This window comes from Macaca thibetana, chromosome 6 (assembly GCF_024542745.1).
Source record: "Macaca thibetana thibetana isolate TM-01 chromosome 6, ASM2454274v1, whole genome shotgun sequence".
Classification (NCBI taxonomy): Eukaryota; Metazoa; Chordata; class Mammalia; order Primates; family Cercopithecidae; genus Macaca; species Macaca thibetana.
Window position 1 is genome coordinate 97,474,874 of NC_065583.1, and position 16,050 is coordinate 97,490,923.

A 16,050-nucleotide genomic window follows, 5' to 3' on the forward strand; every position below is an offset into this window, starting at 1 on the left:
CATCTTGAATTGTAGCTCCCATAATCCCCATGTGTCAAGGGAGGGTCCCCATGGGAGGTAATTGAATCATGAGGACAGATTTCCCATGCTGTTCGTTCTCATGACAGTGGATAACTGTTATGAGATCTGATGGTTTTATAAACGGCAGACCCCTGCACACATTCTCTTGCCTGCTACCATGTAAGACATGACTTTGCCCCTCCTTCTCCTTCTGCCATGTGAGCCCTCCCCAGCCATGTGGAACTGTGAGTCCATTAAACCTCTTTTTCTTTATAATTACTCAGTCTCAGGTATTTCTTCATAGCAGTATGAAAATGGACTCATACACCCTTGTATATTTTAGATCAGTTATTCTCATCTGAAAATGTAGTTCACATATTCCTTGAAGAAGCAGAGGATCCCAAAGACTCATTCAGGAGATTCACAAATCAACACAACTTTCATAATATTTATAAATTGATCTTTGCCATTTTTACTCTGTTGGCATTTGTACTGATGCCACACACAGTGGTGAGTAAAATTGTTAGTGCCTTGGCAGAAGTAATGACAATAGCGGCAGACTATACTAGTCATCATTGTATTTATCTTTATTTTACACACACAGGAGTGAAAAAAGAGAGTATCCAATTCATTTAAGAACATCCTTGATGAAGCAGTAATGATAACTAATTTTATTATTTTATTAAATGTCAATTCTTGTTAAGTGTATAATACTCTGTGTGATGAAAAGGGGGTTATGCATAAAGCACTTTTGCTGAGTACTGAAATGTGACCATTGTCTACAGGAAAAGCCTGTGCAAGATTGTGTGAGTTTCAAGATAAACAACTCCCTTCCCCTACGTTTTTGTATCATATTTACTTCAAAGAACAACTGACAGACCAACTATAGTTATTCATACCTGGATATCAGGCAGATATTTTCTTGAAAATGAATAAAGCAGTCCTGCCACATCAATGAAAACAGCTGACAGTCTTTGTTGCTAGTTATAAAATTGGAAATTTCAAGTGAAATTTAAAATTTTGGAAAACTTGTAACTGTCAATGTGAGTTTCATACCTTCCAATAATTAAAAACTTTTCTGATGAAATTGGTAGTGATATTAATCAGTGCAAGTTTTTTGTATTATATAGTGAAATGTGTCATCATTTAGAAAATCTACATAGCTCAGTGAGCCAGTATGTTGCAAATGACCAATGTACAATATTACAAAACCATGCATGGGTGAAAAATCCATTCAAAGTGCAAAATAGACCAATGGATTTTAACACAAGGAATATGAAAACTGCATTGGTAGATTTCAGATTCCACAGAGCAACTAAAATTTAACAAACTACTTTCGTTAAAATTTAAAAAGCAAACTTTTCAAGTTTTGGTATGGTATCAAAGAATATCCACAGTTATATGGAAAAGTTGCTAAGTCATCTCTTCTTTTCTGGCTGGATATTTGTGTGAAGCTAGGTTTTCTTCCTATACTGCAACCAAAACAACATACTGCAATAGATTGAATATAGAAACAAATATGAGAACCTGTCTTCTCTTAAGCTAGATTTCAAAGAGATTTGATAAAATATAAAATAACTCTTTCTTCTCAGTAAATTTTTGTTTGTTTTTGAACAATATCGTTATTTTCACAAAAATGTAATGTTTATGGTAATACTTAACTGGTGTTCATTATTGTCATTTTAGGTGAATTAATATATTTTTAATTTGTCAGTGTTAATTTCTAATATGATAAACATTTACATATATATATAACCCACAATGGCATGTGAGTGTGTCTGTGTGTGTGTATGTGTGTGTGTGCACACTTGTGCCCGTGTTTGTTCTTTGGGGCTTTTAATAGTTATAAAGTTTTAAAAAGTACTGAGACCAAATGTTTGAGAACTAGTGTACTTAGTAATAAGTCCCTGTGGGCCGGCACGGTGGCTCACACCTGTAATCCCAGCACTCTGGGAGGCCGAGGCGGGCAGATCACCTGAGGTTGAGAGTTTAAGATCAGCCTGGCCAACATGGAGAAACTCCGTCTCTACTAAAAATACAAAATTAGCCAGGAGTGGTTGGTGCACACCTGTAATCCCAGCTACTCGAGAGGCTGAGGCAGGAGAATCGCTTGAACCCGGGAGGCAGAGGTTGCAGTGAGCCAAGATCGTACCATTGCACTCCAGCCTGGGTGACATAGCAAAACTCCATCTCAAAATAAGAAGAAGAAGAAGAAAGAAGAAACAAGAAGAAGGAGGAGGAAGGAGGAGGGAGGCTGAGGGAGGAGGAGGAAGAAGAAGGAGGAGGAGGAGGAGGGAAGGAAGAAAGAAGGAAGAAGGAAAGAAGAGGAAGGAAGAAGAAAGAAGAAGCCCCTGTCAAATCTAGACATTGCAGATATCTTCTCCCAGATTGTCACCTTCCTGTGAACTTTACCTGTGATGTTCTTGTGATAAAAATGTTCACTTTTTAAAATTTTGGGGGAGTATGCAATACACGGTCCTGTTACTGAAGTCTTACTACTCTTTCCACAGTGTTATGCTAAGATCTCTCTCTCTCCCTCCACCATCCCTCCATTCTTTTCTCACCCCCTCTTCCTTTCTCCTTTCCTCCTTCATTCTTGTTCTTACGTTTTACAAGTAAATAGCATCTTCTTTTCTGTACTTTTTCATAATAAAATTACTTAGATGCCTATTGATAGATACTTTAAACTGTTTGAAATTGTGTTTTATCATATGCAGTGCTGTAAGGAATAACTTTTTGCCAACATCAGTTTACTCACATTTGTAGGATACGTTTTTAAAATAGAATTGCTGAGTTAAAGAGGGTATGTGGTTGTCATTGTTTCATATAACCAAATTGTCTTTCATAAATACAATGTCGTTACCCTATCACATGAAAACGATGTCATTTATAGTCTCATAGGTATAAATATGCCTAGTTCTATATATTATTACTAATATTGTGTAGTCCAACATTTTGATTTTTGTTTTTGATAGGTGAATTATGATTACTTGGTGTAGATTTAATTTACTTTTTTATGAATAGGAGTATCTTTTCATATGTTTAAAATCCATATGCATTCCTTTTAATGGCTACTAATCAAATCCTTTGCTCATTTCTATTGGGTTAGTTGTATTTTATCTATCTATATATAATATAATATCTTTGACTGATCAGTCATTTGCTATGATACAATTTGTAAAAGTTTAATCCCCATTTGTCATTTGTATTTTGACTTTATTTTGCTTTTAATCTTGCAGAAGTTTTTACTTTGATTGATAACATTTTTAAATCCAGTGTCATGAGTAGAAACCCATTTTCATCTCTGAGATTATTTTTAATTCTGTGTTTTCCTCTGATTATTTTGTGGAACTTATTCTGGGATAGGATGATAGACAATTATCTAAATTTATTTGAGAAATCTGTCAAATTGTCCCAACCCAATTATTTAATACTCTGTCTTTTTTTTTCCTCTCATTTAAATATTATTTATTTCATATACAAAAGTTTCCTGCATATTGGAATCTATTGGTTTTCTATTCTGTTCTATTCACATGTCTCCATGTGTGCCAGTATCACACTATTTTGGTTATATTTTCAGTCGATAATTGCTGGTGTAGAATAGTTATATGTTGATCTTATATTAAGCAAACTTGCAGAACTTTTAAATTAGTTTATATTATTTCTTGCTTTTCTAGAATTTTCAAAGTAAATTGTTAGTTGCATCATCTCCCAATATGAGAAATGTCAGCAATCCATCCTCTTCCCTTCTGGAAAGGGTTTTATAACCCTGGCTTGCTGCTTACTAGTTTATTCTTCAGCTCTGTCTCTTTGCTTCTTTGCTATTGAAACCACTCCATTGGAAATGTTATTTAGACAATTATCTTTTTATATCGAATTATCCAGTATCACCAATTGGTTCTTATTTATATGCTTGTTCCTTTCTTATGTTTCAGAAAATCTTCTTTGTCTTTTCAGGGATTTCTTTTGAATTTTAAAGTCTGAATCTGTTCTCTATTAGACTACTTTTTATTCTAGTATTAGCTCTGTTGTTTTTTTCCTTTTGATCATGGTGCTTACATTCCCTAGAGAATTTGTTATTAATACTTCAGCTAGTGATGTATCTAGAAGGAAGGGTAAAATTCATGTCCCAGCTTGAGCTACTACTGGTGGATTGAGTTGATGTAGAGAGGATACCTCATAACAGAGTTATAGTCTGTACTGACTCTACAGTCCCCTTTCCGGCAAAAGACCATCTGCCTCAGACACTGCTCTCACCAGGACCTCATCACTCTGATTTACCTCCTTAGTCCATAAACTGGGATGTGGAAGGCAGAGGGTACAACACTCAGGCCTGTTAGTGCCTACAGACTCCCCTCTAAGCCTGGCCCACATTTTTTCACTGCTTCTTACTGGTAGTGGGTTGAAACTGGGTAGATCAGAAAGAGCTCAACAAGTAAATTGAGAATGAGAAAGAGAAATAGAACATCTAGAAAGTTCTTCCCAAGCCTGATAACCTTTATGAGCCCTTGGAGTTACCCTCGATAAACCCCAGACACACAAACATACACTGGGATCTCAAATTTCCACTTACACTAAGGCTTTACCATAGTTTCTGTGTTCAAGTATGATAAATTTCAAAGCCTGCTCAGCAATGTTCTGTCCCAGGGCATCTTAAGTGCTGGGTTCAGTAGAGAGGGCCAGTAACCCATGCTAGTTGCTGTCTTGTCAAGAACCCATTAATCCTGCCCCCCACTGTAAGGCTCATGATTAAACACACACACACACACACACACACACACACACCCCTAACCATAGTAGCCAGCCCTAAATGTCTTATTAGTATATAGCTTTGGAAGTCGTTTGCAAAATTATCTTTATATGGTTGTTATTGAAACAGGAAAAGTTCCCTTTTCCCCCTTCCAGGGTTTATGATAGGGTATAGCTCACTTCTTCATTGTCTCAGTGTGCAAAACCCCTAGGGGGAGGAGACAGATGGGCAGGTCATTGGGAGCATGGGCTCCGACCCCACAGCAGCTTCTAGGGGTGAACATTTACAGTTCCTGAAGCCCCACTGTGCATGTGACAGTGTATTCTTTTAGTTTTGCCATCTGTGGGCAGCTTATGTTAATCAGCTCAATTAGACATTCTGCCTTATCACAAGGACAGAGGGCTTTCTCTATCCTGGGGTTCTTGCCTTGGTGTACCAGAAAAATCAGATCACATGTTGGCTTGGAGAATGAGTGCAAGGTTTTATTGAGTGGCGGAAGCAGCTCTCAGTGAGGTGGATGGGGAGCCAGGAGGGGTATGGAGTGGGAAGGTGGTCTTCCCCTGGAGTTTGGTGGCTCAGCGGCAGGACTCTCCTCCAACTGCCCTGGCCAAATTCCCCTTGGTATCCACATCGTTCCACCCGTCGATGGCCTGCTGGCGTCTGCTGGTGCCTGTCGGTGGTGCTTTTCTGCTCCTCTGCTCCTCTCCACATCCAGCCACCTGTGTGCTCTTCTGCCAGTCTGTTCCTCTCAATGCCCAGCTGCTTGCCTGTGTGCCCACTAGGGTCTGGGGGCTTTTACAGGCACAGGATGCGAGCATGGTGGGCCAGGTGCTCTTGGAAAATGCAGCATTTGGACATGAAAACAGGAGTGTTTGTCCTCACCTAGATCCATGGGCACAGGCCCCAGAGTGGAACCCTCGCCAGGGTCCCTGCCCTTCTCCTCCCAGCACTTCCCTTTCCCCACCCCATATCATTATGATTATCTGCTTTTATAAATACACTTCTCAAAATCCAAATTTTCTGGCATTGAGTGGTTAAAGGCAGAAGAGGTAAAGGAAATGCTTTTTTGCTCCTTTTCATGTAAAAAAAAAAAAAACTTAAAAAAATGTTCTAAGTGCTTTCTAGGTGGCAGATGTTGTTAATGTTTTACATGCACATATCATATAATCTTCACATATTTTATTAAAACCTCCTTTACAGGGAGGAAATTAAATTTCAAAAAGCTTAGACAAATTGTTCAAGATTATATAGGTCAGAAGTGACGAAAACAAGACTGAAACCCCCATCAGTCCGCTCCTCCCTTCTGCATACCCTTAGCATATGTTCTAAGCATTCTAGATTCAGATTATCATTCTTTCTATTTATATTAATGTAGGAGGCCACCGTTTGCTCAAAATACCTTAGAATGCACTTCTGCTTTTTAAGGATACACAGTGTTCCTACCACCCAGTGGAACAGCAATTTCTCTGAAATCAGATACATAAATGAAAATAGTTTATTTTCTTTTCAGGCATCCACCAAGCTCATAGATAATAATTTAGACATTTCTGATGCAATCCTCAGTAGACTTTTTACATAGTATGTGGGATAGTTCATACAGGGAGAATAAAATTAAGATCACCTTTTAGCCATTGTTATTTTACAGAGATATCACAAAATAATGTTGGAATGGGATGGAAAGGAATTACTTGTAGATATTTGTAAGTGGAGGTGTTTCTAAAATCATACTATATATTTCTTCCAAGGCTTACTTAGTTTATTTCCTATAGCAACATAGTTTACTGGTATTAAATTTGAGTATGACTATGATGGTGACAACTTATCTTCCTTATACTGAATTATTTTCCAAGCTTAATAGTGCTAGATACATGAAAAGTCAAAAGTTTAAAACCTGTAATTACTAAAACTTAATGAGCCTGAGCCTGTATTCTTATAAATTTTTTTATTTTAATTTTGTGTTTAATGGAAGCAGTGCCAAAATTTAATTACAAATATCTACTAAAAGTTAGACACAACCCAAACTGGGTGATGCTTAACTAACTGCAATTCCATCTTCCTAAAATACATGTGCAGAGCTTCTAAATATTAGAGCAAATAGAATTTTTACATGATTTTTAATGATTTAGAGAAAAATACAAATTCAGGTTTTTATTTTTTGATCCCATTATGCATCTACAATTAAAGCTTTAGCAAATTAGTTTCTATAGCTTATGAGCCAAAACTCTAGCAAAGATAATTTGGCTGCCTACAACAGGTATAAACAAGATAATTGAAATGAGATAAAAGATAATTGAAAAAGGAATGTTCAGCAACATCAAATGTGAAACTTGGCTTCCAAAATGGGAGAAAACATGATTCAAAGTGTCCACTGTGTATGTTGTATGTATCGGGAATATTTAAACTGCAAAGAGTCTCAGATTTTAAAAAAAAAAAGAAAATGTCATGCATAAGATAATGAAAGAATATGACTTTTTCATAGCAGTGTGCTAATTGACCTAACATACTGAAATAAACTGTCTTTCAAACATTCCCTGTTTCAAGTTGCACAGTTAAAACTCCAAAATCAATCTTTAAAGGACTAATGGAGATAAATGTAGATAAATATTAAGAGTAGTAAGCAAAATTTACATTCATGAGGGATACTGTCTTTTTGAACCTCCAAAGAGGAATGGGACTTAAAATGTATTATGATTATAGTTGTGTGATGTCTGAACATGGAAATGAGAAAACCAAACGTGGATGTCTGAGTCCATCCACTTAGCATTGTCCAAGAAAAAAAGGGAACATCGGCCCAGAATTTTTACGCAAAAATTGTACTCATCAAAACTCCAGATTTTCTTTATATATGAATAAGACTGCGAATCACCTTGTGGGAAATAGTTAAGGGAATGATTTTATGGGGTTTCAATGGGGAAGATGAGACTTTGGGAGACTCAGAAACAATGGTGATAGAGTGGCTGTTTTCATCATGCACACCCTGGTGTGTGCATTTCAAATGCTAACTCTCAAAGTCTCATCCTACAGTGGAAAACTCTAATCACTTACATGAATCTGAAGATTTTCTGGTTTTCTTTGGAAAATAATATCTGAGTCATTAACTTAATATTATGATATGACATATTTAATTTTTTTCTGGTTTATATTTTTGGAGAGGGTGATTTATAGCAATTCATCAACAATATTTAAAAGATTTTATAGACATCATAAAGGCATTTTAATTTTAATGTTTACCATATATGAAATTTTAATGTTTACCAGATATGAATAAGGCACTTTTCTACATTGTAGCATTTAATTGTTATTAAATATTAAGTGTCAAAAAGATATCTCTATTAAATATGAGAAGAATATTAACAATTTTATTTGATGTGTGTTACTCCTGAAGCGAACTGTTGCTTTCATCAGTTTATACACATTAACAGTTGTGTTGACAATAGAGTTTTATACTAATGACACAGATTACTTTGACAAGAGAATATTACCATTTTTCAGTTTATTAAGTTACATCTGCATGTCGTGAGAAACCAGATGCTTTCTATACTTACGTTTTTGGGGCATATTGCCCTTTTCAAAGCCTGTTCACAAATATTTGTTTACTTAAAAATAGTATTCCAGTATAGAAAGGAATTTTGAAGCTAAACTTAATATATGCCTATTGTAAACATTTATCTGTAAAAACTATATGAAAATTATTAGTTTTTATATTATTATTTATCTGCATTAACAATGTTCCATTTCTAAAATTCGTATTTTCAGTATTTTTATCCTGAAAGCAATAAGGTTATTGTTGATTATGCTTGTCTTTTCAGATAAATTTGCAAAGGAAAATGAGAGTTACTGGTGTGATTACCCAAGGAGCCAAGAGGATTGGAAGCCCAGAGTATATAAAATCCTACAAAATTGCCTACAGTAATGATGGAAAGACTTGGGCAATGTACAAAGTGAAAGGCACCAATGAAGACATGGTAAGAGTAATTTAACCTATTTAATTTAAAAGTAAAATGTCATTGATAATCATTGACTATCAAATGACAAGGTCTTCAGGAGAAGACTTATGTTGATGAAAATAAATTACCGATGCGTCTTGTTTTTAATTGGGCTAGTGTGGTGAAGGAAGTAGTAAATTTCTCCAATTTATAAATTTAAAATGGCTGACATTTAAGATTTTCACACATTTTAATTGGTAGTGCTACAAATACTTTGACACAGATGGACATAGTCTTTTGTATGACAATTAAGCTTTATTTGAAGGATACATTTTTATTTCATTTTTATTGCTTTCGTGATTAACGCACTTTTTAGTTTGTTTGTTTTGTTTTGTGTTTTGAGACGGAGTCTCACTCTATCGCCCAGGCTGGAGTGTAGTGGCACGATCTCGGCCCACTGCAAGCTCCGCCTCCCGTGTTCACCCTACTCTCCTGCCTCAGCCTCCCAAATAGGTGGGACTACAGGCGCCCGCCACCACGCCCGGCTAACTTTTTGTATTTTTAGTAGATATGGGATTTCACCGTGTTAGCCAGGATGGTCTCAATCTCCTGACCTCGTGATCCTCCTGCCTTGTCCTCCCAAAGTTCTGGGATTACAGGAGTGAGCCACCGACCCCAGCCAATTTCCGCACTTCTTAATGAAATAACTATTATATTAATGAAAACTATTATCTTAAAAGCAAGAAAAGCACTAAATGATAGAAGATATATATATCTTTATATGCTTCATATTGGAAGAAAGATTTGTTACATAGCAAAATAAAATATTTTAGAGGTATGGGATATAATATTCAATACCTCCTTTTCTTTTCTTATGATATTCCCAATTCTTTCGTTAGCTCTTCATCAAAAATTTTAATTTTAAAAATATCAGAACTGGAGATCATCCCATTTAAAATCAAGCATTATACTAGACTCTAATAAATTATATAAAATAGTTTTAAAATTACCCTCTTAAATGAATTTAAACAAGGTTTTTGGATTATCAGGTTTACATGAAAGGTAAAATAAAAATAAACCTTAATGAATTTACAATGACACATTATAGTACTTGAATTTTAGAGGCAAACATAGTTTTTGGCTGGAAATTTTAATAAAGAATTCTATTATCCAATTACTTGGGACTGGCTGATGAAGATATAATCTTGATGAGTCAAACCTTAAAGCATCATAAATCTAATCGTAGCATTAGAGACACTGGATGATCAGGAAGCAGTAGCAAAGACTGGATTCTACCCACAAAAGTACGAATACTAAGTAGCAAAATGGGCAGACAGTCCCAGCTTGAACTGAAGGATTTAAGGTGTCCATTTCTCAAAAAAAGAGAAGAGCACTCCCCTGGTTCTGAAAGACTGGCCTTAAAATTGACAGGACCATCACAGTGGAATATAGAGCAAATCATGAGCCACAGTGGTTTATGGCTTTAATTAGGATTTTATGTGTGGATTTTATAGTCAGTGCTCATGGCAAGGCACTTCTCAAATGCTCCATGCTCCCAAATTACGTAATCTGATCTTTGAACAATTATTTTTGATAAGGTGTAGATAGGGTCAATATGTAAAAATAGGAAAAGAAGCTGTTGCAATGAATGATTTTAAACTCTGTATTGTTTTTACACAGGTGTTTCGTGGAAACATTGATAACAATACTCCATATGCTAACTCTTTCACACCCCCCATAAAAGCTCAGTATGTAAGACTCTATCCCCAAGTTTGTCGAAGACATTGCACTTTGCGAATGGAACTTCTTGGCTGTGAACTGTCGGGTAAGTCTCAAATTAACTATTTCTGTATTCTCTTTAAAGAAAACAAAAAGCATATTTGTATGTAGCCTGTTACTAACCTGCAAATTCAACAACCACAGAAATGTATTTCTGGGGCAAACTGTCTACAACATGGTTCAGGGAAAACCAGTGTGTGTTTATGTGTAGAATAAACAAGTTCTAAAACATGCTACAGGGTAGAATTAATGTAGAAAGAGTAATGTGTTTTGTTGGGTGGTCAAAGAAAGCACAAGGAATTCTCATGGGAAACTTGTCACTTTTAAATGTGTCTCATTGTTTTGCATAATAACTTTGATTTATGTTTTCTGACAAAAGTTTAGTAAGAACTAGAATCTACCCGACCTCATAAATTGCAGTTAAGGGTAGGCTATATAACACAGAAGAGTAAGTTTATCTTTGTCCATCTACCATAAGAACTTTGTCTGTCTACCATAAGAACTTTTTTTTAGGTTTTATGAAACATGTAAATTTATCATTCCTCCCAAGGGGACAATACTTCAATACCAAGATTGCTAATATAAATTCATTCTTGGATCATTCTTAGCTAGCAACCTGCTTATTGTACAAATAGTGGTTATCCAACTCAAGGATAACCTATCAAAGGACTCGGAGTTAAATAATTCTTGTCTCACAGGAACATCAATATTAGATGTAAAGATGAAGACCTAATGTGTGGGTCTTACAGTGGCCCCATTTCAATATAGTTAGATTCTGAATGAAAAAGAAAATTGTATCTAGGCATTTCACTTATTATATTTTTGGTAGTTGTTCTTATATGTCTGGCATCACAATTTACAAACTATCTTTGCCGCAGTGGCCTGAAATTATTTTGTTCAAATAACTGTGAAGAAAACTAAAAGTGCATGTGTGCTCCACTTTTTAGTGTAACCTTGAAGTGAGGAAAAACACTTACCAAATCTAAAACAATACCACTTAATTAAAAATGGGAGAACAAGTCCCTGCAAAGAGACAACTATGAGCTTTTTATTCATTTCAAGAGGTTGCCTATAGGTTAAAGCACATACTTTATATCTGTGTCTCTTCCTAAATTTATTTGTGTTGCCTAAAAAAGGAATGATTTTCAAGTAAATAAAATTTACTGTTAAATAGCCAATTTTTAATAAGCCCATTACATTTTAAGAATTAAAGCAATTTGTACAGGCAAGTGAACCTATTTTAAGAATCACATTTTCATATTCTATATTGGTGTATTTTTTGAAGCAATCAACATTTGCTTTAGTACCATTAATTTTCCTAACAGAGATCTTTTCCTTATTTTGGTAATTTAATCCAGTTTGTTTACTCCAGTTATTAAGATTCAGTAAATCTTAGCAGACTTATTGCTGTACAGTGTTTGTATTCCGTGTCACTATATCACCACAGACCAGTGTCATCCCTAAGCCATTTATCATAAAGCAATCAAGAGGAAGCCACAATATGATGAGGTCTGCTGCAAGTCACATGGTTTTTAGTTGCTTAACATCGCCTTCTACAATTTTTCAGTCTTTTGATTCATGAGGGTCAGTCTTTCACACATGGCATGGTTACACCCCTAAGACGTGAATATATTTTACTTCCAAGTTTGACAAGACGTTACACCTGACACTTTACAGGTTTTATTTTCTCAAAAAGAAGCAGTGCTGCATCTCCCAGCACAGCAAATTGATTTTGAACTTGCATGCAGAGAGTAATATCTCTCAATGGTTGCTTTAAAAAACTAGAGCACTTCATTATAGAAATACCAATTTCATTGTTAATACTTCATTTTGTTCAAGTGCTGGCCCCGCTGGTGAAAGAGTTAATTAATTTATATGCATGAAATCATATGGATAAGAAGTAAAATATGTGGCATGAGGCACATTGGCAGAGAGGTTAGCTGTAACACTTGGAAATAAACACTAATGTAATGTACCAAACTACTCCCCACAATCCAGTGGAACACTGTAAAGCCTTATTGTATTCAGTAAATTGTTACTAAAATCTTTCACCCTGCCTAGAAGATCAGCACATAATCTCTTCCCAGAGACTTTTGAAGATCAACTCCTAAATTCTCTGAAAGAAGTATGACTTAAAATGTTTGGAATAAAATAGATTATGACCCTAATTAGAGGAGGAATACTCATCCATTCATTCTATGAACCAATAATTTGGCAATTCTGAGATAAATACTAGACAACAAAATGGGTATAAAGTGAATTTTATGGCTAAGCAGAAATGGTCAAAGTAAAGGCATTCCTTTTCTATCCAGTACTTCAATACTATGTTATATCACAAAAGGAAAGAAACAACTACCTTTCCTCTTTCTTTGTGTCTCCTGGAAACTAAGCAAAGTTTTCAAAGGCTTGAGGGGTGGTATGCAGGTAGAGGCAAAGATGGGGATAAAAGAACAAGTCAGAATTTTTCAATGCAGACAATGTATGTTACTGTGAAACTAACTTCCTGAAGATAAACAGCTTGCCATTAAGCTTGTTAGAACTTTCTAGACTCTTAGAGAATTGTTATGACTTTTTTTTTTCCCACCCAGAATATACAGGTAGGCATTACATCTATCTTTAACATGAGGCTTCAGATACATATCTCCTATACCAAAATGCACTCGTGTTAAGATACACAGCCCTCCTTGTCATATTTTCCATGTTTTCATAGGATATGCATTTCCTAGATGGTGGAGGTGAAGGGAAATATGGGGAGCCTCAAGAAGGAAGAAGTAATTTAGATTGACCGGGACAGAAAGCAATTAGTTATAGCTAAGAATTATTGATCAATTAAGAGTTCTAAAGCACCTCTTTTATAGTTTAGACTCCAAAAAAGGTCTAGTTTTGGAAACTGTACACAATAATTAAATATTATTGAGTACTTGTTGATATGTTGATATTTGGGGACTTACCATTGCCATCTGTTGGGATGAGTTTTACAGAAATCATACAAATAGCTAACATTGACTGAATGCTGTGTGCCAGCACTGTTTCTAAGTACTTTATGTTTATTAAGTAATTTCGTGGAACACTTCCTTGAGGTAGTTTCTATTATTATCACCATCTTACAGATGAGAAAATTTAGGTAGAAAGTTGTTAAATAACAGGGCAAGGCCACGCAGCTGGGAAATGGGAGACAGTAGAGTGTGAGGAGAAAGTATCGGGTTGGAGGAGTGTCCTCTTGTCATCTTTGCTTCTTTGATGATCAAACTTACCTTGTGAGTTACTTGACCACAATTTAACAGTTTCACATAAAGAAGACTCAGCCCCTGGCTCGTATGATGATAGAATCATGCTCTCTATCACAAAAACTGTAAAGAGCATTTTGTCACAGTTGCAATCCAAGATTGGGAAATTGTGTGTATATGTATACACACACAAATATATGTACATACATATAATTTTTCAAGGACAGGCAGGCCAAAATTTTTACCATATTAAACTCAAAAATATATGCTGTAGATTTGAGAATCTTACAAAAATACCTAAACTTTATAGGTTATTGAATATGATTGAAATAAAATAATGTATTAAAAGGTTTGTTCAGTGGTGGTTTTAGCTAGAATTGTCTTATTATCTTCTGTTATCTATTAGTTTAAATTATGCTTGCACAATGCCTGGCACATGGCATACCGTCAGTAAATACGAGATTCCTGTCTTACAGAATAAATGATGTTGGTGCTGTAAGAATCAGTGATAAAGATTAACGTATTTCTTGAAAAACAAAATGCTGTCCAGTTTAGAATACAACAGTGGAGCAGCTTGTGAAAATGACTTTGTACTGAGGGAATTTTCATTTGCAGTAATATGAAAACAAATAAAAGAAAAACAAATATACTTTGTGAGAAAATGTCCCATTTCTAAAGACAAAATGAAACTGTTGAAAACTAGGTAGCAGTCAGGAGGCCTCCAGTAATGAGGCAGGAGAGAGCATTTCAGCATTGTTTTCATTTTGCAAAATCATCTATCGCAGAAGAGTAGTTTAAATTGTCCTGTTTTCAATTTTTCCAAAATATATTCAGACAAAATAGCTTGAATTGACTATCTTGTTTTTCGATTTTGTTTCAGATTTATTTCTGATTATAGCTTTTTTTTGGATTTAGATGCTTTCTCTTTGAAGGAATGAATAGTATTATGTTTAATCTTCTCTTGCCTATCCAAAATGAATGCAGAAAAGTTCCAGGGTGATAAATTATTATTCTCATGGAGCCCTTCTCATTTTCTTTCAGGTTGTTCTGAGCCTCTGGGTATGAAATCAGGACATATACAAGACTATCAGATCACTGCCTCCAGCGTCTTCAGAACCCTCAACATGGACATGTTCACTTGGGAACCAAGGAAAGCTCGACTGGACAAGCAAGGCAAAGTGAATGCCTGGACCTCTGGCCACAATGACCAGTCACAGTGGTTACAGGTAAAATTTTCCAAAACTGTTTAACTACCCACTATTCCTCTTTCTTAGAAGATTTCCTGTTGATTAGGTGAGTGTCAGAGTCGTTACCTTCACGCTAATTTAAATGTGCCTTCATCTTTGGCTTAACTAAATTGGTAAAACACAAATTCCTTATGAAGCCATGTCTATGGGCTATTTTTACGCTGGCCTTGGTTTATAGATGCTAGTGTCAGCTTGATGCAGGAGACTGTACCAGATCACACTATGTGTATGTCAATTGATTGATTAGGAGAGCATTTGCATCTTAACTCTCATCCATTCTAATACTTTGTATTAATATTGGCTTTGAAAGCATGACAGCAGGAATCCACAGGGCATTGAAATCATGCCACTGACCTGCAAACTGTTCACATAGAATCATGACTCATGACATATTAGCTCCTTACTTGTGGTTGCTAAGCAATGAAGATATTTGATTACATTCTCAAAACAGATCTTGCTTATAGAAGGAAACCATAGATACTGCAGAGTTTATTTATCATTTGCAAATGAACTAAGGTTACAGTCAGTGCTTTTTAAAACAATCTTCATGAAACTCACTTATTTGTGGAGCACGTTTAAATATGCACAGGTTTGTTAGTGGCTTCTGTGGCAAAAAGTAAGACAACTCAATTCCGTAATGAGATCACTTTATAGTGAAAGATACGAGTTCTGTTCTTGTTGATTTTTATGCTGTATTCATGAGTTTAAAAACTGTAGTAGTTCATTGCATTCCCAGAAATCATGAAAACAATTTAAAATAGCGAATTCCACCCCTATCAAACAAGATTTGCTAAATCTGTAATGGTTCTTATCAGGTTACCTGAAATTTGCAATAGTTCCTTCCCTCCCTCCCCTCCCCTCCTCTCCTCTCCTCTTGTCTCCTCTCCTCTCTGCTCCTCTCCTTTTTTGAGACGGGGCTCACTCTGTTGCCCAGGCTAGAGAGCAGTGGTGAAAGCATAGCTCACTGCTGCCTTAAGTTCCTGGGCTCCGGTGGTCCTCCTGCCTCAGCCTACCAAATAGCTAGGACTACAGATGCACATCATTATACCCAGCTATTTTTTTTTTCTTTTGTGCAGACAGGTGTCTCACTGTGTTGCTCAAGCCGATCTTGAATTCCTACC

The 16,050-nt window shown here is 35.8% G+C and overlaps 1 protein-coding gene across 1 annotated transcript in view; it reads left to right on the plus strand.

Annotated features, from left to right (window-relative positions):
- EDIL3 (EGF like repeats and discoidin domains 3) overlaps positions 1 to 16,050 on the plus strand; it is a 456,634-nt gene that overhangs the window by 324,181 nt on the left and 116,403 nt on the right. The window contains exons 7-9 of the mRNA XM_050795163.1: positions 8,560 to 8,715; positions 10,357 to 10,501; positions 14,724 to 14,908. Of these exons, the coding sequence (XP_050651120.1) occupies positions 8,560 to 8,715; positions 10,357 to 10,501; positions 14,724 to 14,908 (486 nt within the window). The remainder of the gene's footprint in view (positions 1 to 8,559; positions 8,716 to 10,356; positions 10,502 to 14,723; positions 14,909 to 16,050) is intronic.